Source organism: Pseudoliparis swirei, unplaced genomic scaffold (assembly GCF_029220125.1).
Source record: "Pseudoliparis swirei isolate HS2019 ecotype Mariana Trench unplaced genomic scaffold, NWPU_hadal_v1 hadal_37, whole genome shotgun sequence".
In the NCBI taxonomy this organism is placed as follows: Eukaryota; Metazoa; Chordata; class Actinopteri; order Perciformes; family Liparidae; genus Pseudoliparis; species Pseudoliparis swirei.
This window is the reverse complement of record NW_026613273.1, coordinates 36632-61620: the sequence shown is the minus strand read 5'-3', so window position 1 is coordinate 61620 and position 24989 is coordinate 36632. Positions and strand designations below refer to the sequence as shown.

At 41.0% G+C, this 24989-nt stretch overlaps 1 protein-coding gene across 1 annotated transcript in view; it reads right to left on the bottom strand.

The window, feature by feature from the left end:
• LOC130191320 (neurexin-3a-like) overlaps nucleotides 1-24722 on the bottom strand; it is a gene marked incomplete at its 3' end in the record, with an annotated part of 73334 nt that extends 48612 nt beyond the window's left edge. Inside the window, 5 exon segments of the mRNA XM_056411014.1 lie at nucleotides 5039-5422; nucleotides 7828-7975; nucleotides 8273-8566; nucleotides 19041-19202; nucleotides 24518-24722. Coding sequence (XP_056266989.1) covers nucleotides 5039-5422; nucleotides 7828-7975; nucleotides 8273-8566; nucleotides 19041-19142 — 928 coding nt within the window.
• Between the last annotated feature and the right edge of the window lie 267 nt (nucleotides 24723-24989).

The window sequence follows — 24989 nt, the reverse complement described above, 5'->3', positions numbered from 1 at the left end:
GGGGGTATGTGGCTATTGCAAATCATAATCTTCCAGCTGCTGAAACTTTGTAATCATACGACAGCATTGACAATTGGGAAGAAGGGGGAGAGACCAAAGTTTCATATATACGAAGGTATAGTAGAGAATGGGCAAAACCAAAAACTAAAACACAGAAAATAAAGGAAATAAATAATAGTTGAGTTGCAGGAGGAAGAGACAGAGGCACTGTGTGGGTTTGGTCAATGAAAACAGTCATAAGAAAAAGAAACATCACACATTTTTCAAAAGGAACCGCAGGGAAGCCTTGATGGATAGTCATGTGAGGAAGGTCTAGACAAGGGGTCACATTTTCATGGATGGCTTTTATTTAACCGGCCAAGCTTCTTTTAAGCCTTTACGGCTCTCGTTCAGTGGTCCAGGAAACACACCGACCAATTACACGTGTTGAAAATCATCACATGGTCCTAATTGTTCAATCACATATGTGTATTCCATTAAGCCCCGCCCTTGGCTCAAGCGCCATATCAGATTATTTAACAATATGTCCGTGAGTAGTTTATACAGTGTTACAAATACAACCGGTCCTTTGAGGTCACCATGCTGCCGATGTGGACCACGATGAAAATGAATTGGACATCCCTGGTCTAGAGACTAACCCTTCAGCATGCAGCAGACTATGGAGCAATGCTGCACAAATACTTGAGCTGAACAATTAATCGAATTTTAATCGCGATCACGATTGAGGCTGCCCAATTAAATGAGCATGATTGTCAGTGATACTGACGTTTAAAATGCTCTGCTACAAATCAAATCAAGCGCCTCCTCAACTAACAGTAAGCCAACCACCAGGCCTGCAGCGGCATCCTCAACTAAAGTTCTGTCTGCAGTCGTATTAGTAGAAGACAAGAGAGACTGACAGTAGAACAGAGAGCAGACGGTCACGGGTGTCATGTGAAAGGTCAATGGTCAGGAGCAGAAGGCGAGGAGCTAGTCCCTCGAAAAGGATCATAATCCGTTGTTTGGAAGTTCTTTGGTTTTAGGGCAAGTGATGTTAACCAAGAACAAATCATTTGCACAGAGTGAGTTAGAGTTGTGTCTGCGCCGCATAGCAACACAACTAACGTGTTCAACCACCTGAACAATCATCACAAACCACCGTAAGCTAACGCTACCTCACTGAATTTCCGTCCATGTCCAATGTCATCACAGAAAACCAGATCATAGCGCAACAGTGTATCCATCCACCTCCCAAAGACACACTGAAATAACGGATGCAATTGCATTTCATTTTGCCAAAGATACGGGTCCAATAAATACTGTGAGCAAAGAAGGCTTCAGAAAAATGGTCAACACACTAGACAAGAGATATGTGATCTCCTCGCGCAATTATTTCTCCAAACAGGCATTACCCGAAAATGAAACTGAATGAAAAACGTTGGGGGAAATACAAAGGGATGTCACAGCTGTCGAGTATTTTGTAACTACGACTGACCTCTGGTCAAGCAGAACAATGGAGCCATACGTGTCCCTGACAATTCATTAAATTGTCAGAATGATACAGTGATCCAACATAATATACAGTTGATTTATTTTTAGGAAATCGTATGTGGCACCGAGGCAGCTGTGCGAACATACCCAAATATGCAATGCAACCAGTTCTCACTCCCAAGGTGTCGAGCAACAAGTAGGTGTTGAGACACATTAAAAAGAAATTAACTAACGTAGTTATGGGAGCAAATGGGGGAATTGGTAAGAAAAAAAGTCCCTTCATTCAGGAGGCCACTGTTGATTTCCCATGCGTAACTAAAGTAACACGACATGTTGTAATATCAGTCATTAGTCATGGGTCATGGGACTCACGTGCAGTAGTCACATATGGATAGGGTGACCAGATTTGAGTTTGTGAAAAAGAGGACACTTCGTCTGATAGGAAAGGGACCCACAGAGAGCGGGGAGGGAGTCAGTGCTGCCGCTAGCCATGTTGGTGCCCTAAGCATAACTCCTTCATGATGCCCCCCCTGCGATAGGAAAGGGACCCGCGTCGACGGGGAGAGGGGGGGGGGGGCTGAGCGATTAAATATATCTCTTGTTCTGCCTGTTTTGTGATATACATGCCTAAAAGGTGCCTAATATTTCTAGAGTGAAATAATATCGGCATTATAAATATTCTAACTATGAGGATTTTTTTAGTTGCCTATTTTGTGGTGTCCCCTCAGGACTTGGTGCCCTACGCACAGCACGTAGTGCCCGTTATGGGAGTGGCGGCGCTGAACTAGTTTGTGAAAGACCCAGAGAAACACAAATATCCGACGAAGCAAAATCCCGGAGGTTTTTGGAATCCCTGCCGGACACATTTTTTAGGTCTCAAAAAGAGGACATGTCCGGGGGAAAAAGGACGTCTGGTCACCCTACATATGGAGTTAAATTAAAAAGCTAGCTAGTTTGCTAATTTCACCACAACTTCATCATAGAGTGAGTTTAAGCATTTTGGAAGTTGATGCATTTCATAAGTCGGCCTTCTGTGACATTGCCCATCGCGGTGGTTGGGATCAACACTCCTCAATTTTAATCAACATTAATCAGCATCCTTTAGGCTACGATGGAGGTTGGCAATAATGTTGATAAAGATTGCAGTTTACTCATTGATAATGATTATTTTCTTTACATCGATAAATCATTGTCAATGATGAAAGTGCTTAATTAATCAACATTATTTAATGTGGTTTTTTTTGCAAAACCAAACTTCCTGTAAAGACTGTAGTTTATTCTCAAAAGACATTACATCACTGACAAGTACAAAACTGATGTTAGAGAGGGAAGAGAGTCATAGTTTGAAGCCCATGGAACTGACAAAGCTGCATTATTTGACGCATTGTTGTCAGAATGTGGATATGCAAAAAGTTTATAATTTCTGTGTGTATATAATGCCTATTTTTGCATTCAAATTGGAGGTGTTGCGATACAATGGTTATAAAGGTGCTCTGGATAATTAAACATTTAAATAATGTTGAGAATAAACTATTTTATAGCTAGCAACAAATGGTGGAGAAGAATAACATAACACACAACATAATCAAGAATCACTTTTTAAATTCTTCTCTTAACGTACAAAGCCTTGATTGGTGATGCACCATCATATCTTAAGGAGCTTGTAGTACCATATTGCCCCACTAGAGAGCTACGCTCACTAAATGCGGGACTACTTGTAGTTCCTAGAGTCTTAAAAAGTAGAATGGGAGCCAGAGCCTTCAGTTATCAAGCTCCTCTTTTATGGAACCAGCTTCCACCTTCAGTCCGGGAGGCAGACACAGTCACCTCAGCAATCTGTCACACGTTACTAACTCTGCTCATGGGGTCATCGGACCCTATGAGACGGCATAGATCCTATCTGCCTGATGGATCATCGAGGTCTGGGTCGTGGAATTCCTGCTCCTGACTACGCCACTGTCCTGTTGAGACTCCGCCCACTCCTCCTCCCCACCGCCATCTGCCTGATGGATCGTGGAGGTCTCCATCGTGGAATATGCCTACTATGAACTATTCATACACTCTGTCACATTCATTGAATGTATTTAAACTCTAAATCTGTCCTTCTGTACACATTACATCTATTGCACCTGTCCATCCTGGAGAGGGATCCTCCTCTGTTGCTCTCCTGAAGGTTTCTTCCCTTTTTTCCCCCCTGAAGGGTTATTTGGGAGTTTTTGGGGCAGGGATGTCTATGTGTACAGATTGTAAAGCACTCCGAGACAAATTTGTAATTTGTGAAATTGGGCTATACAAATAAACTGAATTGAATTGAATTGAATAATGATGTATGCATAATATGGACATTATTTGTACAACAAAATAATATTACTTAAAGCAGCCAAAAACGTTGTTATTGACGATAAGGTAACAAAATCCTAATTAGTTTGTGTTTTTTGTTTACTTTTGTGTTCACATCCTGTACATGTCTCTGCATCTCATGTCAACTGCACATTTTATAAATGATTGTGATTGGTCACACAAATGCCTAGGGCGGCTGTCTAATTGACAAGGTGTCAGATTACAGCATGGCATAACATAGACAATTTAAATTCTCATTAAAGCTAGGATGTCAGATTGCTCTGTAATATGTCTTGACTGTATCTGTCTGTGTGTGTGTATGTGTGTGTGTGTATGTGTGTAATGACCTGCATGTGAGATGGTCTCAATAGAGTGTGTCCAAAGGATTTATACACGTTTAACTGACTGACCTTGCCATCTAACCACCGAGAAGAAGACCGTAATGCATTTTGTTTAGTTCCTATGAATATAGTGCCTCTCTGATGGGTTCACATGTCTGGTGTTAGTTTTATTCAGCTTAGTGAAGTAGCAGAAAGAGGTTGTCATTAAACAACATTACATCCAAAAACCACTGTCTCTGTCATCATTGGAAACCCTCAGTTTACTAATGCTGATTGTCCCTTCGCTAAGCCCATCCCTATAATGGCCACAAGCTCTAAGCAGGATGTATGGAAATTGAAACACCAAATTACCAGGCCAGATTGGAGAGGGTCTTGCAAAAGGTCAATAGATCGGGAATATGTGTCAAACCATCCTTTGACAAACTCTCACACAACTTGTGCAGTATAATCCGCGTCTTATTTATCTTGTATCGTGTACCTTCCAAACATACTATTTTAAAACCTATTTAAAATGATTCCACACAACCAATAGAGACTTTTTGCTCCAATTCATCTAGACTTTTCTGTTTTTGTATTCTTCAATCATTGTGGAGGCATGCAATAAAACATGTTTTCTTCATGAATTCCAGGTAACACAGGGTGAGTAAGTGGTATATAAATTATGATTTTGGTTTAAGTATTCCTTTAAATTCGACACGGTTGGTATCTGTGTCATACTATCACAGTCAGTCTGTACAATGCCTGCAATCTGGACTTCCTATAATATTGCTGGAATGACTTGCTGCTCCAGTCCGCTAGTGCGTTTGTTGTTTTGAAACACTATTGACTCTACCTTTGAGATAGTATCAGAAGGGTCTACGGTTTGTGGAAGAGAAAGGAACTCTTACCTCTCTCGCAGGTGCGTGACCAGTAGCCAGTGCCAGTGCAGTCACAGATAAATCTATTCCAGCCTTCTTTGCAGACTCCTCGGTTCTTGCATGGATAGCTCTCACACTGCTTGCCAGTTTGCTTGTTGCATGAGGGTTTTATGCCGGCGCCATTTTGTGCCTCAGCAATCTGTCGGATGTCTTTGCTTCGACCGTCAATGAAAAGGTCACGGATACAGCCCACATAACCATAGTTGAGCATCGCCGTCCAGAGCTCGGTGGGTAGGATGAGGTTGGTGCGATCACTGGGAAGACCCCCCAAATACATGTCACCCTCCAAATCCAGAATCTCACTCTCACCACTGGCTGTGAATGGGGTCCTTCTGCTGTTTACGGAGATGGTCCCTAAGGGATGGAGGAACAGGGGTCAGATAAAGAGCTGAATGGATAGCAACAGTGGCACAAGATAGAATGGTGTTACCAAGAATTAATCATACTGAATACAGTATGACATATTGTTCATTGCTTCAATCATTGCATTTTACAATTGTATAATTTAAAAGGGACATATTATGCTCATTTTTGTGTTCATGCTCATATTTTTGGCTTCTAAAAGTTGCTCTAAAAACTAATATCCTGTTTGTACAAACAGAGAGTTGTTCTCTACCGTCCGCCTGGTTCTTTAGGAGATTTATTGGAAGAACTAGAATTCCCTGCTCATCCTTCTGAGTGACTTGAACATCCAGACAGAGAAATTATCTGACCTGTTGGTCAGATTACTGTCTTCCTTTGCGTTCTCACTCGTTCCCCTCTCTCCTCTGTCTTCATCTCTCGATTATCTCTGTCCTTTTAAGACACGACCGGTTCGCAAGTCCTCTCCGGCTCCGTGGTTGTCTGGCTCGGTGAGCGCCAAGAGAGCCACCTTGCGAGCGTCGCAAAGCAAATGGCGAAAAAGCAGACGGCCTAATCTGTTCTCTCTTCCTTCTCTGCCTCTATCTCTGCAGCCAAAAGCTCAACCTCCTTGATCCCCCCTGTCCTCCTCCTCCTTCCAGCCTTCTACCAAGCCACTTCGTCTACTACTTTACAAACAAGATAGATGACATAGGCTCCTCCTTTGATAATCCATTTTATATCACTACACTTCCATCAACGTCTTCATGCCCTTTGCTTTCCTCTTTCACCCCCCTGTCTCCTAATCAAGTTCTTACCTTGGTGACCTCTGCCCACCTAACCACCTTCCCCCTAGACCCCATCTCGTCTCACATTCACCAGGCTGTTGCTCCTGACCTCTTACCTTTCTCATCCATGTTATTAACTCGTCTCACATTCACCAGGCTGTTGCTCCTGACCTCTTACCTTTCTCATCCATGTTATTAACAGCTCCCTCTCAACTGGCTGTTTCTCTAACTATCAGAAGGAGGCGAGTGTTAACCCTCTCCTGAAGAAACCCACCCTCAACTCATCTGAAGTCAACAACTACAGACTTGTCTCTACTCTTCCTTTTCTTTCCAAAACTCTTGAGCGAGCTATCTTTAACCAAGTGTCCTCCTTTCTTCACCATAACAACCTTCTTGACCCTCACCAGTCTGGATTCAAGGTCGGCCACTCAACAGAGACTGCCCTCCTTACTGTCTCTGAGAAACTTCACACTGCTAAAGCAGCCTCTCTCTCAACTGTCCTTATCCTTCTAGACCTTTCTGCAGCATTTGAAAGTGAACTACACAATCCATCTATCCTCCCTGCAGGACCTGGTATTTCAGGCACTGCACTCTCCGTTTTCTCATCCTACCTCAACGACCGCACTTACCGGGTAACTTGGAGAGGATCTGTGTCTGAACCTTGCACTCCTCTTCTCTCTGTACACTATTTCTTCCAGCTCTGTCATTCGCTTGCATTACTTTTCCTACCATAGCTATGCTGATGACACCCAACTGATCCTCTCGTTTCCCCAATCTGAAACACAAGTAGTAGCACAGATCTGCCTGTCTGACTCACATCTCTCAGTGGATTTCTGCGCACCACCTGAAAATCAACCCTGACAAAACTGAGCTACTTTTCCTTCCAGGGAAAGGCTCTCCCACCCACGACCTGACTACCACTTTTAACAAATCCGTGTTAGCCCCAGCCCTGACTGCCAGGAACCTCGGTGTGACTCTCGACTGCCAACATTACTGCGACAACAAGTTCCTATAGGTACATTTCACGCTTAGACTACTGCAACTCCCTCCTGGCAGGTCTACCTGCTAAGGCCATCCGACCTCTGCAGCTCATCCAGAATGCTGCAGCTCGACTGGTCTTCAGCCTCCCAAAATTAACCAACACTACTTCGCTCCTCCGCTCCCTTCACTGGTTACCAGTGGCTGCCTGCATCTGCTTCAAAACTTTGGTACTTGCGTACCGTGCTGCGAACGGATCGGGCCCCGTCTACATCCGTCACTTTGAGCTAATCACTCGACAAAATCAAGACTGTTTGCTGTCCTGGCTCCTCAGTGGTGGAAGGAGTTCCCCACTGACATCAGGACAGCAGAAAGTCTCTACATATTCTGCTGTAAACTAAAAACACATCTTTACCGACTATACCTTGAATAAAAACAGATTAGCACTTCAGTGGCACTTGAATGGCACTTACTTAGGGTATTACTTATGGTATTTTTGTAATTTGGCTTTCTTGAAGAAACATTACTTTCTTGATTCTTGTTCTTCTCAGTTGAATGCACTTATTGTCAGTCACTTTGGGTAAAAGCATCAGCTAAATGATATGTAATGTAATGTAATGTAGTAAACTTCACTAATTCCCAAACACAACTGACCTGAGCGTCCGTCTCTCTGGATGTCCACATGATACCAGTCTCCATCATTGACCTTCGTCTGGGTGGCCTTTACCTTGATAGTCCCTGAGCCCATGTCCAACAAAAGGTACAGGCTGCCATCTAGCAGCTCTACTGCAAAGAAATCCACCTGGAAAAGTTAAAATGAACACATCAACAGATATTTAGCCTTCAATCAAAGTAATTTTATGTAAAAAAAGAAATGTAAGTTGTGGTTCTTATCTGGATATGTAACAACCAAACAATACAGTTTAGTTGCACATATTAGTAAAGATAAAGCATTAAGTGGTTCTCATTCATTCAGGTCATGTGCAATTGGATTGATGTTTTGTCCTAAATACATTTCGCCAGTCATCGAAAAGGATTCTACTGTCCTTCCAAACAACTAGTCTAGTTGCCTTTGTGATCTTGGGGATTATGGGCTGACCTTGGTGTTCTTCTGGCTGCGGGCAGCGTCTTTGCGCTCCTGAGGTTTGCCATGGGTGAAGAGGATGAGGCCGTTGGGCTCAGTTGTGCGGAAATCAAAAGAGATGGATCCCATCCGCTTAGTGTTCCACTTTGGGAGACTGATGAAGGCCTCGGGGGTCTCGAAAGAAATGGGGTCCAAGGTGGCCACATTCTCACACTTGTAGGACACCTCACCCTGGATCTTCATCTTCGGGTCCACAATGCGAGCCAGGCGGGACAACTCAAGACGGATGTCATTGTTCTTATACACCACCTGTGATAAAGCAAGGATAGCATCACAGTTATTCTTTTATTGTGGGATTGTCAAAGATAGATCATTTTACTTTTGTCATGTAAGTCATGAGATAACTAAGGAATGTGATTAGGATAGCAGTAGCATGCATTTACATCCAATGCCACAGCATCTCGGGTCCCCATAACCATGAACTATCACTGTATGCATTGTTCTACCACATGTTCCAGAGAAAGCGTTCTTTTTGTATAAGGGCAGCATGCTCATTTCCTATAACAGGAGGATTTGGTTAAAGAGCAGTCTTGGTTATTTATTTGTGAATACGGGCAGCTTTTTATGTAAAAGTATTCAGAACATATTTAATATTAACATTTTATGTTTACTTTGTAACCTTGCTTGCTGCTACTGCAACCTAATTTCCCATTGGGGATGAATAAAGTATACATCTATCCATCCATCTATTGAACATGCTGAAGTTTGTGTTTTTTAAGAGGCAAAGAGGTTGTTGCAGGCACACTTTTATTTATTTTCTTGTTCCATTTATATCTTCTATTTGTTACTAATACATACATTGATATTATGAATTTTAAAAAAATTCTTAGAATGAGTTGAGAATTGATATAATCCACGTACACCTTAGGCATTAATAAAACATGGAACAATTGTTTAGTTTTTATGAACAGCAAATTCAAACACGAACAGAAAACAATGAAGGCTTCTTACAAAAATACATCCATTCCTGTTTCAAAAAACTAGGTGGATTAAAAGAAAGGGGATGTTCGTAATATAAACTTGGTTTAAGCAATGCCTGGTTTTCATATGCAGTTGATAGACCTTTATGACAATGTGCAGTATAGTGAAACCATGTTTAAATTTGGCAATTCTACTTTGAAACATTGGATGGTGCTGCTGCTCTATCCAAGGAAGCATTTTTGTAAAATATGTCATACAAAATGTAAGAATATATTGATGCACAGTATCAGCCTTCATCTTCCTTCTCCCACAGTCTACTGAATTAAGCCCACAAACACAGCACATATCTGTCTGTGCTGCAGTCATACCCACATCCACAGTATTTACATCCCTCGCCATAACATGAATAAGCCATTCTAGTCTGGTATGAGTGTCCTGCCAATGATGGAAAACAAATGAAAACACTCAATGACCAATATTTTATCCCAGCCTCCCCTAAATGCTATCAATAATAAAGGGAGGATGGAGTCACAGAGGGGGATGTGTGTGTAAATTGAAACCTGCTCAAGTGGAAAATTGAAGGCCTTTTTAAAAATTCTCTGGGCAGAGAAACACCTGTCTATATTGTGGGCACATGCATACCCAAAACAACACACCTTCTCCTCCATTCCACTCTCTTTTAAATGAATATGTCTGCTCCTGCTCCTTGCCCAGGGTTCTGTCTAAGGATGCATCAATTGCTGAATGGGTAGATTAAGGGCCCTGGCTGAGATTTTCGATAATCCTCCAGCAGATCTGACAGTATATCAACTCATCCCTTTAGGTGCTCGGGAAGAAAAGTGTTTCCTCTTCTCTCCTCTCACTCTCTTTCTTTATTGCCTTTACTTCTCCACCCATCCTCCCCTCGCTCCCTCAATCACTTCTCTCATTAGTCCAGCTGTCCCACTACCAAGGAGTGTGGAGATTAGAATTTGTTATTATTTTTTTAATTACTTGCTTACTTCTCGGGTATCAAATGTTGGGAATAAAATGAAATACATGAATAATATTGCCCACTTCTTAAATGTATTTGGGTTTTTTAAATATTATTTCAATGTAAAGTTATTTATTTATTTAAAGTTGCTAATTCAGCTGAAGGCTGTGAATCTATGGAAGTTATTCTGCAAAAGCCCAGAGACTGTCTATAAGAAGTGGACGTATCCTGAAGTAACCTATTGTTGCTATCTTAGTTTTTATTTGGAGTAAAGGTTAGATGGTCACTGTTCAGTCATCACACATTGACCGTTATTAGGAAAAAGTAATATCAAAGTTTAACCCTTTTCACCAATAGAGGTGTTAATTGTGTTTCTGTGTTATCAATTAGACTGCGGCAGCCCCCCAAAGTCTATTTATTTAACTCGGAAAGTGAAAGTGCATTGCGGCTCTAGCCGTGTCAGCTTTAGATGACCATACCTCGAATACCGGCAGCCCAATACCCGGAATATACTACTGTGGTCACTGTACACATGTGCCACTGTGAAATGCTTGTTGATAAAAGAAAGCATAACTCATTTAAAATGTGTTTTTATGTGGAGAAGGGGATATGGCAGCGAGGTGGAGGTGTAGCTGACCATTTGACAAGTCACTTTGAGGGCCCCGCCATCTCTTAACAATAAAAGCAAAAGCACTTTTCGACATGCAAAGGGAGCTTTATCAGCATGCTGCAGACGCAGACTGCAGGTTAACATGAAGCATTAGCAGAGGCTGAGGGGAACCCAACACACACGGTAGACGTGTACTTACACACACTGAATATATAGTATGTTGGTGTGTCAGTGAGTTTGCACAGAAAGTGATTGAAAATGTTTGACAATGGCCAGTTGATAGAAATCCATCACTGCCTTATCTCTTCAGCCAGGCATCCACGACACACACCATTACACCCTCTCCCCCTCTCTCTCCCTCTCTGTTATCAGTGTGCGAGAATGAATAATGTAACACAATACTACTCAGGCTTGAAAATACCTTTTAGATTACCAGTCAAACAGACAGAATTAAACAGATTTAGGAAACAAAACAAAAACGTTTACTTTCATAGAGCTTAACAAGCAAAGGGTATATATTCTACTCTACCTTCGTTTGTATAATTCCTTGTGGGAAGTGGGAATTGTCACATGACCAAATAGGCACAGTTGTACAAATCAGCTATTCAACCAAACAGATGTAAAGCAATTTAAGTGTCCAGTTTATTTGCATTTCATATGTTTTCTTTCAAATTATCTAATCTTGCAATATGATATCAGCCCATTGAGAAATAGAGCGTTATTAACCTTGTTTATGATAGTAATCAGGCACTTGTAGTAGTTTGTTTATAGAACCGCTAACAAAACATGTTTGTGTGTGTATGTGTGTGTCTGTGTGTGTGTGTGCGTGTGTATGTGTGTGTGTGCGTGTGTGTGGACACTGAGGGACACACACTTTTGTTATACCTAGATATATGTCTTCCCATACATTTCTGCCTACTGAATGTGTGAGAGAGTGTATAGACTGTGAGTCTATGGGTGTGTCTGTGTGTGTGACTATCAGCTGGGTTGCAGAGAAGGATGGACAACATTCTCAACACTACGTCAGGATGACATTGACCTGTATGTGTACAAGTTGAAGCCAATTTGTAATTTGTGATTTTGGGCTAGACAAAACATATTCAATTGAACTCATGCAACGCAATAGACATTACACATTGTTGAAGTCTGGCAATATTTTTCAAAAGAGTATATTTTTTTAGCTGAAACCCTCATGTTGACACGCCTACCGTGAGCACTTCTAATTACGTGTGGTATTAGTCTTGTAGTGTGGTCTTGCCATGAGACACTTTTAGACACTTCACGGTCTTGTCCATGTGGCATCATTTTGCAGAAAACACAGCATGTGCTTAATTCAGTGTAGTGGAATCTGTGAAGGGATCAATTAGATACAATGGACAGGCATGTCAGTGAGCCATGTGAGCCACTGTCAGATCAGCCATTTGTGAAAGGTTATCTTTGATAAGCAGGCAATCTCGAGTGTAAGTTGAACTCAGTATAGAGTTATTCTAAAATGTAGCTTCTGCTGAAATATCAACATTTGATATAAAAAAGTGATTTAGAGAGTCTTTCCAGAATTAAAACGCGCGTGATGAAACTCAATTTGAAAGGAGAACGAGGGGGCAGAGCTTTCCAGAGTAACAGTGAACGTTTTTACTCTTGCTCTCGTTGTTATGACTCTGAGAGAGTGAATTCAGTTTAACACTGAATTTTTAACACTGGGGAATTAACTCTGAAAAATTACACCAACACTGGGGGCTATTTACTCTTGCTAGTGTTGCAATAACTCTGAAAGAGTTAATATACTTTGACACTGAATTTTTAACACTGTGGAATTTACTGTGTATGTAATCAAGCTATGGACATAGCTTGATTACATAATACTATTGTAACGGCTTCCGGGCCGTTACCCGTGGGTTTCCCCCCCAAGCACCAAGGATTTGCCACCACGAGGTTCTGTTTGTTAACATGCTTTATTTCTCAGCAGAACGCTCAACGGCGCCTCTGCTCACACTTTCCACTCCACTCTCAACTGCTCTTTTTATGAGACCAGCATCTGCTGACTGATTGCCAATCAGCCAGAGCAGCTGGCTGATTACCAAACAGCCAGCAGCCAGGGCCAAATTGGAGACTCCACCCCCACAGCTGCCACAACTATGTATTCTATTAAGTACTTTAATCTAGAACAATGCATCATATGTTATGAACTTGTATGATTTTTATGGAAAATTGTAAACTGAAATATTTATTAAATAGTAAATGTGCATACTATTTCCCTCTTGATGTATCATAGAAGTAGGCGGCTTCTTTTTTAAACAAGTGGAAGAGAATGCAAATAGAACGCTACTATAGAGTAGTACAGATGCTATGAGAATATGTGATTGCAGTAACAAAGTACTGTTCCTACTGGAAAATCCCGAACAGCAGTCTGCTGTGTTGCTCATGTTCTGTGAGCTACAGTAACACAGACAGGCTCCATATGAGTGGTTGATGGAGGTGTAATGAAAAATGCATTTATAGCAATTATGTGTTATTGTAGGCCATTAGGTTTTGTGTAGGTTGTGAGATGTAGGCATTCTCTGTAATTGCTAGCTTATGAAAGGGATAATAATCATGGGCACAGCCAGCCACACGGGTTGCCTGGGGCGACCAGTACCTGGTGCCATGGCAACAAAACATTTATCTATAATGCTGCTGTGTGGATGGCGAGGACAAGAGGCAGCAGGCAAATTAGCCCTAATGGTAGGCAGTGGAAGACGAGAGGGTGCTGGACAACAGAAGGAGAGCTAGTGGGTGCTGTAAGATGTGTGGGTTGATGGACCTGTGATTAGGAGGGAGACGGAATGAGGACAATCTTTCACACACTGTGTTTTTGACCAAATGAATACACGTGTAATCCGTGAACAATGAAAGGTAGTCCTTATTCAGATTTTTTTCAGCTTCATAATTTACTAATCAGTGTCTGACAGAATGATGTGTGTGAACAGATAATGCTCTCTGAACAGATTAGTTCTGGCACATTTCATCTGCAGAGAAGGGGAACGAGTAACATTTACTCTGTTACTTATAATAATAATAATCATTGATTTTATATAGCGCTTCTCAAGACACTCGAAGTCGCTTTACAGTTCAGAGTCCAGTAGTCATACACACACAGTCATACCGGTGGTGGTAAGCTACATCAGTAGCCACAGCTGCCCTGGGGCAGACTGACGGAAGCGTGGCAGCCAATCTGCGCCTACGGGCCCTCCGACCACCACCAACATTCATTCACATCCATACGAACCGGGGTGAGGCTGCGGTGCATATTTTTTTTATGATGGTGGGGGAAACCGGAGTACCCGGAGGAAACCCACGCAGGCACGAGGAGAACATGCAAACTCCACACAGAAAGGACCTGGAATGACCGGGATTCGAACCCAGGGCCTTCTTGCTGTGAGGCAACTTAAAGTATGTGAGGTCCTGGAACAGGGATGTCGTATGTGTACAGATTGTTAAGCTGTCACAAAATGTGTAATTTGTGATATCGGGATGTACAAAATAAACTGAATTGAATTGAATAATAATATGTACTTTAATTAAAACTGGTATTAAGTCTGATACTGTGCTCACATACTCATAATTGTAAAAATACTCTGATACTTTGTATACAATAATACTTATTACTGTATTCATCATATATGCTTATATTTCTACTCTTTGTTTTATTTTAATTATTATATTATATGCTCAAACTCTGGCACAAGAATTTCTTTGAATTAATAAAGTTATCTTATCTTTTACTAAGGGTCAAATAATTCTCTATATAAACAAATGCATACAGAAGGATAAATGAATGTATTGTTTTGCGATTCATATATAAAATATTTATGAATTTACACAAAAATATTCATGGATTAAAACAATCCACACTTGAGTACCTTTTTAACAGGGAATTATCAGTAGCAACTTAGATGTCATTCAGGACCTTCTCTTCCGCTTATATATCTCCAACTGAATATAAACCTTACTCTCAGCTCTGCTCTGCTTTACACTCATCCAGTCTGCCCACACACCAGCCTCTTCTCTTCTCTCCTGTCCTGTCCTCTCCTCTCCTGTTCTCTTCTCTCCTGTCCTCTCTTGTCCTCTTCTCTTCTCTCCTGTCCTCTCCTGTCCTCTTCTCTTCTCTCCTCTCCTGTCCTCTCCTCTCCTCTCCTCTCCTCTCCTCTCCTCTCCTCACTCCCGGCAGCTGTAACGTCCAGCCCGTCTGTGTAGTTGTTGTTGTCATCTGTCAGGTTGTCTGTTGTGTTTCCTGTCACTCACATTGTCTCTCGTTTCAGACTCCTCCCTCCTTTGTTATTGTAGGCTCTGCCCTCATTTACATTCCATTGCCTCTGTACCTGTACTCTGTGCAATGACAATAAATGTAATCCAATCCAATCGTTTCCACCTGTTCCTCGTTGCCTTCCCTGTGTATTTAATCTGTGTCAATTATTTGTTGGGTGCCAGTTTGTCTTAGTATGTTACCAGTGAACTTACCGGCAGTTCCCCAGGGTTTTTTTTTCCGTGTCTCGACTGTTTTTTGTGTCCCAGTGAGTTCTGCTTGCGGATTCTGATACCTTTGCCTATGTAACTGACTACCTGTGGACCAAACCTTGCTACAGTTCAACATTGTTTTTTTTCCACCCAACTACATTGTACTTTGTCTGCTATTGAGGCTTGTTCCTTGTGGTTCAGAGTCCTAACAGTACAAACTGGCCACCTATGGACTCCATCCTCCGGTCAAGAAATGAAGGACATGGTGGAGAGACAGAAGGTGTTTGGTGGCCAGATCTACTTCTTGGTCGACAACATCCAGAAGCTCCAGACACTGTCAGCTTCAGAACCTTTCACACCGGCGTCTGCTCCACTACCCACACTTCCTCGAGCACCTTCTTTGTCTCGTTACCTCTCCAGACCCAAACTATTCTCCAGGGACTTTGGGTGTACTTTTTCCAGTGCAGCCTGCGCTTCCATCCTTCGGAGAGAGCCATGGTAGCATTCCCTTGTTGAGCCTAGCTTTTTTAACATATCCAGGCGAATTAGGGGTGGAGAAGAGTGTCATACTACGCTGCAGCTGAATCATTGATGCCTTTCTGTTTGGTCTTTCAGACCCACTCAAAGACCAGCTTACAGTTAGAGCTACCTTTGGGGGAAGCTGCGTTCACAATATCTCTTGGCCAGAGAGGGAAGCTTTCGGGCGATTGTGGCCTCAGTGGGAGAGCAGGATCGTAAGTCCATGTCGATATGTCCTTGGGCAAGCAATTAACCACTAATTTTTCTGCAGACTGTTCTTGCGATGTATGAATGAGCATGAAAGTTAGTTCGTCCTGAGGGGCAAGTGGCACCTTGCATGGTAGCCCCAGTGAAAGAGTGGATGGAAATGTTGTTAAAGCATGTAGCGTTAAGTCGTTCGGACGACTAGAAAAGCTCAATACAAGTACAGGCCATTTACCATTTGAAGACCGACATCAAGAATTCCTTGGCCATTGGTATCATCTGTCCATCTTCCTAATGTCCTTCAGCCTCACCAATGCCCCAGCAGTATTCCAAGCCAGTGTTCCAATGCCTCCCGGAGAACAATTTTAAGAAGAATGTATGGAATAAAAAAAGACAATAGCTCGGATTCTGCTGCATTAAATTAATTATCCTTGAAAAAAAAAAAATGTCAGCCATAGTATATAGAGTAATGATAAATCATTGCTGTATCATGTTTAGCAGTAAGCTCTTTGTTCAGATAATGTGTATTCAATTCAATTAAATTCAGTTTATTTTGTATAGCCAGATATCACAAATTACAACTTTGCCTCAGACGGCTTTACAATCTGTACACATACAACATCTCTGACCTTTGACCTCAAATCGAATCAGGAAAAACTCCCAAGAAGTAGAAAAAACCCTTTGACTGGGAAAAAGGGAAGAAACCTTCAGGAGAGCAACAGAGGAGGATCCCTCTTCAGGATGGACAGAAGACAGTATTCACTTCTGATACTACAAAGACTGCAGCTGTAATTATGACAATTGTGTCATTCATTGTAGAGTCAAATTAATGCTCAATCAAGTCACAGAAAAGTATGAAACTATCTTTATATACAAACAATTTACACAATTCCACAATTCATAAAAGTGGGATGTTTTATCAATATGGTTTACAGTCAGATAAACTACTTGGAAACTACATTGCTTTAGTAGCAAATGTATTTCTCTGAAAAATAATGAACGCATATGTGACATTCAGCACCATTGCTTTCATATGCCTGTACTGTTTGACTGTTCATAAATAAATATAATAATTGGACAGTATTTTTGACCCGAATGAAAACCCAAATGAAACTGTATTTGTGATGTAACATTCTGTTTATTCCTGACATCTGTGTGTCATGATGAGAGGATAGAGGACTCACACCTGGATGTGCATGTTTCTATTTGTATTTTGATGTGTGTGTGTGTGTGTGTACATGTGTGTGTGTGTGGTATCGCACACCTGGCACAGAGGAGGAAGTGGTTCAGCGGAGGATTAAATGGCTACTGCGCCACTTCCTTACCCTCCAAGTGGGCTGTATCAGGCGGTGTCTGTGTGTGTGTGTTTGTGTGTGTTTGTGTGTGTGTGTGTGTGTGCGTCGTCATCAACCAGTGAATGAGAAAGCCAGATCTATGCTGCCACGCGGAGCAACAGTTGAAAATTTGACATCATCAGCTTGAGGGAACAATGTGTGTGTGTGTGTGTTTGTGTGTGTGTGTGGATTAGTGCAACTCAGAAAATTGATAGAAGCAAAGCAACTAAAAAACAATTAGCTTAAAAGTAAGTGTGATGGTCTGTAGCAGACGCTCCATTGAGATGACATGAATTGAGCTGAAGCAAAATAAAAACGGCAACAAATACAGTTGACAATTCTTTTACAGTAATCTTGATTCATGTGAGCTGATACATTTTGTCTGTGGGTTATTTATATATATATATATATATATATATATATACACTACCGTTCAAAAGTTTGGGGTCATCCAGACAATTTCATGTCTTCCATGAAAACTCACTTTTATTTATCAAATGAATTGAAAATTGAATAGAAAATATAGTCAAGACATTGACAAGGTTAGAAATAATGATTAATATTTGAAGTATTAATTTTGTTCTTCAAACTTCAAGCTCAAAGGAAGGCCAGTTGTATAGCTTATATCACCAGCATAACTGTTTTCAGCTGTGCTAACATAATTGCACAGGGGTTTTCTAATCAGATATTAGTCTTCTAAGGCGATTAGCAAACACAATGTACCATTAGAACACTGAAGTGATAGTTGCTGTAAATGGGCCTCTATACACCTATGGAGATATTTCATTAGAAATCAGACGTTTCCACCTAGAATAGTCATTTACCACATTAACAATGTATAGTGTGTATTTTTGATTAATGTTATCTTTATTGAAAAAACAGTGCTTTTCTTTGAAAAATAAAGACATTTCTCAGTGACCCCAAACTTTTGAACGGTAGTGTATATATATATATAAATGAAGCTATAGTGTATGTTTAGTCAGAAGACGATCTTGGCACACTTAAGCTTGGAGTCCTCTCGCTAAATACGACTTACGCATTCTATCGGCATATACTACATTCCAGCTGATTCCGCGATCAGCTGTTAAACAGCTGGGTGCTCCTAGCCAATAGGCAGCGTCATGCCCTCATCGTCACCCTATCAGCGGACTAATGTCTCTCTTTACATGTGCTGCATCCCTGCCTCTAGTTGTCTCATTTCATCTGGTTACTAATCCTTGGGCTCAGCTCATTTTGTGATGACAGACTCATATATATATATATATATATATATATATATATATATATTAGGGCTGTGAAACGATTACAATTTTTAATCAGGTTAATCACAGGTTTCTGTGGATTAATCATGATTAATCACATATATACATTTATACACAGGAGTGCACATAACTTGCTCACCAGTGCGCGCGCCAGCATCCAAGCTCTGCGGCGCGCGAGACGGAGATCGGAGTCGTGTTAACGCGACATGTAGAGACAGAATGACATGCTGCTGGTTCGAGACGACCAACAACAGACGGATTGGAAGCTCATTCTGCGCATGCGTTAAATGCGTTAAAAAAACAAAACTAATTAATCCTGTAATTTAATTAACTGAGTTAACGCGTTATTTTTCACAGCACTAATATATATACATACAAGCAGGAAACGCTGAGCCAGGTACTTTACCTCTTTGAGACAACCCATGAAGTTGTTGCTGACTGGAGATCCAGGAAGGTCAGCGGTGCTAGGGCTTCCACCAACATAGAAGAAGTCATCAGAGCCCAACATAGTGTAGTCCTCCTGGGTGTAACCCGTGGTGGTCAGAATCCCGTCTACGGATATAGTCACCTGACAGAGAGAAATGAAGATTGAATGTGTAGATATGTTTTTCTTGGATTTTTCAGGATCGAAGATGGTCTAATGTTTTAGAACTCGGGTCTTTGTCCATTATAAACCTTAGACCCGGGATGTGTTTTCATAAATTATGGACCAGACAGGAAGGATAGGAAGAAAATCTGACAGCCCATGATTTTCTTAATTTTTTATGTAAGTTAGTAGATGCTATTTGTAGAAGTTGAAACTTGTCTTACGTACAAAAGGTTAGTAAAATGTCAACATATATATGTGAACTCTGTGAAATTAGATCCAGACACTCACTATAACATGCATTGATACTCTTCTTCATGTAGCTTTAATAATGCACAAACTATCCATGACTACAACTGTCGTATTGATCTCCTTTTGTGTGTAAATATGTAAATCTAATTAAGATAACAGAAGGAGTATGCAGAAGCAGATAAAAAAAACACTCAATCCAATGGAGAAGAGGGAGGAGTTAGTGTCAAGCCACACGAAATGCAAACATGCAGACACAACTGGCAGAGGACAAACCCACACTGCAGGACATCAGTCATCTCTCTAAAACTTCCAAGCTCTGGCAACATTTAAATTTGGAATGAAAGTCTCGTACAACAACATGTTAAAGCAGTAATAACAATACATTAATGCCATTCTTAATGAATCCTGCTTTCTTTTCAAGAGAAAGAGAGAGAAGACAAACACATGGGTAAGGACCACCCTCTCCACCACCTACTACAGGGACAGAGGAGTACTTTCTCCAAACGTCTCCTCACGCTCCGCTGCCACAAGGACAGATACAGGAGAACATTCCTGCCGACGGCTATGAGGCTCTATAACAGATCACCTCTTGCCAGATCATAGTGCAATAACGGCGGCTGTAGCTCAGTGGGGTAAGAGGGCCGTCTTGCAACCGCAAGGTTGTGTGTTCGATCCCAGCTCTCCCCATTAGTTGCAAGTCGAAGTGTCCTTGAGCAAGGCACTGAACCCCCAGTTGCTTCCCGGGCGCTTCACCGCAGCCCACTGCTCCTTAATAACTAAGGATGGGTTAAATGCAGAGAACTAATTTCCCCTTGGGGATTAATGAAAGTGTATATTATTATGATTATTATTAACTACAATAATAACTTCATATCCACACTATGTTGATCTGCACTTCATACATTTCATTTATTTATTTTATTTACACTACACACATACACACATATTTCATTTGCACTACACACATACACACACTTTGCATTTTGCACACTGTCTATATTTGGTGTTTTTATATTTAGTTTAATTGTCATTAGTATTGTGTATTGTGTATGCATATATGTTGTATATATACACTACCGTTCTAAAGTTTGGGATCACTTAGAAATGTCCTTATTTTTCAAAGAAAAGCATTGTTTTTTTCAATGAAGATAACATTAAATCAATCAGAAATACACTCTATACATTGTTAATGTGGTAAATGACTATTCTAGGTGGAAACGTCTGGTTTCTAATGAAATATCTCCATAGGTGTATAGAGGCCCATTTCCATCAACGATCACTCCAGTGTTCTAATGGTACATTGTGTTTGCTAATCGCCTTAGAAGACTAATGGATGATTAGAAAACCATTGAAAACCCTTGTGCAATTATGTTAGCACAGCTGAAAACTGTTTTGCTGATGAGAGAAGCTATAAAACTGGCCTTCCTTTGAGCTAGTTGATTATCTGGAGCATCACATTTGTGGGTTCGATAAGACTCTCAAAATGGCCAGAAAAAAAGAACTTTCATGTGAAACTCGCCAGTCTATTCTTGTTCTTAGAAACGAAGGCTATTCCATGCGAGAAATTGCAAAGAAACTTAAAATTTCCTACAGCGGTGTGTACTACTCCCTTCAGAGAACAGCACAAACGGGCTCTAACCAGAGCAGAAAGAGAAGTGGGAGGCCCGGTGCACAACTCAGCAAAAAGACAAGTACATTAGAGTCTCTAGTTTGAGAAATAGATGCCTCACAGGTCCTCAACTGGCAGCTTCTTTAAATGGTACCCGCAAAACGCCAGTGTCAACGTCGACAGTGAAGAGGCGACTCCGGGATGCTGGCCTTCTAGGCAGAGTGGCAAAAAAAAGCCATATCTGAGACTGGCCAATAAAAAGAAAAGATTGGTATGGGCAAAAGAACACAGGCATTGGACAGAGGAAGATTGGAAAAAGGTGTTATGGACAGATGAATCCAAGTTTGAGGTGTTTGGATCACACAGAAGAACATTTGTGAGACGCAGAACAGGTGAAAAGATGCTGGAAGAGTGCCTGACACCATCTGTCAAGCATGGTGGAGGTAATGTGATGGTCTGGGGCTGCTTTGGTGCTGGTAAAGTGGGAGATTTGTACCAGGTAAAATGGATTTTAAATAAGGAAGGCTATCACTCCATTTTGCAACGCCATACCATACCCTGTGGGCAGCGCTTGATTGGAGCCAATTTCCTCCTCCAACAGGACAATGACCCAAAGCACACCTCCACATTGTGCAAGAACTATTTAGGGAAGAAGCAGGCAGCTGGTATGCTGTCTGTAATGGAGTGGCCAGCACAGTCACCAGATCTCAACCCCAATGAACTGTTGTGGGAGCAGCTTGACCGTATGGTCCGCAAGAAGTGCCCATCAAGCCAATCCAACTTGTGGCAGGTGCTTCAGGAAGCGTGGCGTGAAATTTCAACAGATTACCTCAACAAATTAACAGCTAGAATGCCAAAGGTCTACAATGCTGTAATTGCTGCAAAAGGAGCATTCTTTGACAAAAGAAAAAAATTAATACTTCAAATACAAATCATTATTTCTAACCTTGTCAATGTCTTGACTATATTTTCTATACATTTTGCAACTCATTTGATAAAACAAAGTGTGAGTTTTCATGGAAAACACGAAATTGTCTGGGTGTTCCCAAACTTTTGAACGGTAGTGCACATATATATTTTATTTTATATTTTGCTTTGTATGCTTCTATATCTTTCATCCCTGTTTTTATATTTTATTTTTTATTTTTTATTCATGTGTGTTTGGTTTATTGGTGCTGCTACTGCTACGACAAATTTCCCCTTGGGAATTAATAAAGTATATATCTATCTATCTATCTAAGTAGCCTCACCTTTAGGGGAAGAATTATTTGCATTCACTTGCTGCTCACCTTAGTTTAACCAAAGTGCTCTACTGAAGCAACATGCCACATCTACTAAATGTCAATCTTTATTGTCATCCACTGTTTATTTTAATTTCATTAGCTTACGTTGATTCCACTTTATCCAAACGTGTATCTCAAAAGGTAAAGGTCCACTCAAGAGTGCATTGTGGACAGTGTTCAGGTTTTTTTTCTTTAACCAACCATCCCTAACATCTCCACCTGTATCCGACTTCCAGTCAACTTTCTGGCCTGACATTATTACCACTTGTGAATATACCACTTGTGAAGGTGATGTTTCCCAGTTCTTTTAATTATCATCATGATACGAGCCATAAAGACACTTTGCCCATTTTGTGTAATAAAACAACATTCCTGTCAGTGTCTTGTAGCCGACCATCCTTCTGGCAAAAGACTGAGCTGCTGCATTAAACCAGCCTACACACAGTAGATTAGTCTGGACAATTGGACTGTGCCATTCCACTACAACCAGAGGGGTGTTCTCAGGAGCGACAACATCTGCACCACAGAGGAGGAACGTCTTCCATCTTCCCCTCCTCCTCCCGCAATCAACTATGGACTGGCCAGCACAGTATATATAATTATGCAGTTCCAGTAGGAGATTAGGGGCAGTGTCTCTTTTTCACTACGTTAAATTGTAATTAGACTTCAGACCAATTATGTTAAGTTCATATAGTTATTCCAGTTTGTTACTCGTGTAATTGTGTTACCCATGTTAATGCTTATAAATGCTTTGGGTGAATACAATCCCTATGTTTACCCCATTTACCTGCTCTCCCAGCTTTATACGTATTCTGGTCCTTCACAGATTTATATACGCTTAACAGTTATCTAAACAAACACCCTGGACACAACAATCTGTAATGAAACAGTTTCAGTAAAACCCTAGAGGAGCAAATGTCATGTGTAACTCAAGAAGACGAGAAAAGGAAAGCACAAAAGCAATCAGGAGAATGAAAGAGGGACAAGAAAAGTAAAACAATCATAAAAGATGGGAAATACCATTGTTTTTTTAGGGTGAATGGTATTTTGATGTACGGAAGTCCAAGAATATGAAAAAGAAAATACACAGCAAACTAAAGAATGATAATAATAATGATATCTACCATACAATGGAGTGTGTTTACCATATAGCGTCCAATGCCTGTTTGCTTTTCAAAAAGATGGGGTGGGTGAGAAACACATTTACACAGTTGACCAGTGGGTTTGTTAATACATTAAAGTAAAACAAATAAACTAAATGATGAAAAGTGAGTGAGTTAGTACACATGTTAGTAAAAACAATGGTTCATATCATTCCGTAAATGACTACTTACTTACAGTCAATGGTAGAGGTTAACAGGTGGAAACGGAGACAAAACATTAAAAGGATTTGAAAAGCATCCAGACCTAAAGACTCCATATCAAGGTTCTACCATGTGTGCCATCTTTCTCAAAAGTATTTAAAAAGTATGTTGTAGAAAGGTCCATAGGTATGTTCAATTAAATTTGTAGCGGGTAAAATAAAGTTAACTAATCTGTGTTTTGTACACCTGCTTTGAACCTGCTTTTAAAGCAGATTCCTCTCGAATTGATTTTTAAATGGCGTCTCTGGAATTTAACTGAACTCCAAGGTAACACGATATCCATTCTGACCCGTGCAGCATTTTGCTCACATATGAATGACAATGTGAACAATTATTAGTACCGTTGCAAGTGACTAAATTCTAACACTTGGATTATACAATTTTATATTTAAAAAGTTAGCTAGCAGCCAGTTAATGCTCCAAAGCTGCTCTGTGAATAGGTTGATGACTACTGAAATGACATGACATATACCTATGTACCTGTCTACTTATGTACCACCTTGTCTATTACCTACTTACCTGTCTACTTGTCTAGCAACCTATTACCTACCTACCAACCTACCTACCCACCTTTCTTCTTCCGATGACCTACATATTTACCTACATACCTGTATACTTAGTAATCTACCCAGCTGTCTACTCACCTAGTTATCTGTCTACCTACCTGTAAACCTACCTACATTTAGCAATTTACCTACCTACCTAGATGTCTACCTATATACCTGTCTACCACAACCAATCAATAACATGAGTTCAAGTAAGCTTTGCTCAACCATCCGTGTGCCTTACCTGCCGGAGGTTGCGGGTCACTTTGACATCATGCCACGAGTTGTCGTTGAACTTTCCATTGACTGGCTCTACGATGGCCTCAAAGGCTCCAGAGCCCAGATTTATAACGAGGGAGACAGCGCCGTCCTTCAGTGCCAGGTTGACGTAGTCAGCTGACTTGCCGGTATGAAGGATAAGGCCGTTGCGCTGCCACGTCTTGAAGGAGAGTGTAATCTCATCGCTGCTGCTCTGGATAGGGTTCTGGGAGAGATCGTAGCAGAAGTACTCTGAGCCACGGAAAGTGGCCACATTCTCTTCTCTGGCTGGGTGAGAATACAAAAGAGGAAATGACAGATTTAATTAAAGCCCATATTTAGCAGTAAAAACATAGCTGTTTGGATTTGTATGTTATTCTTAGGATCATAGCTTCAATACGATGCTGGAACCAGAGCTCTACTTAAGTCATATTGATGAAAGTCCAGTGCCCTGTAAT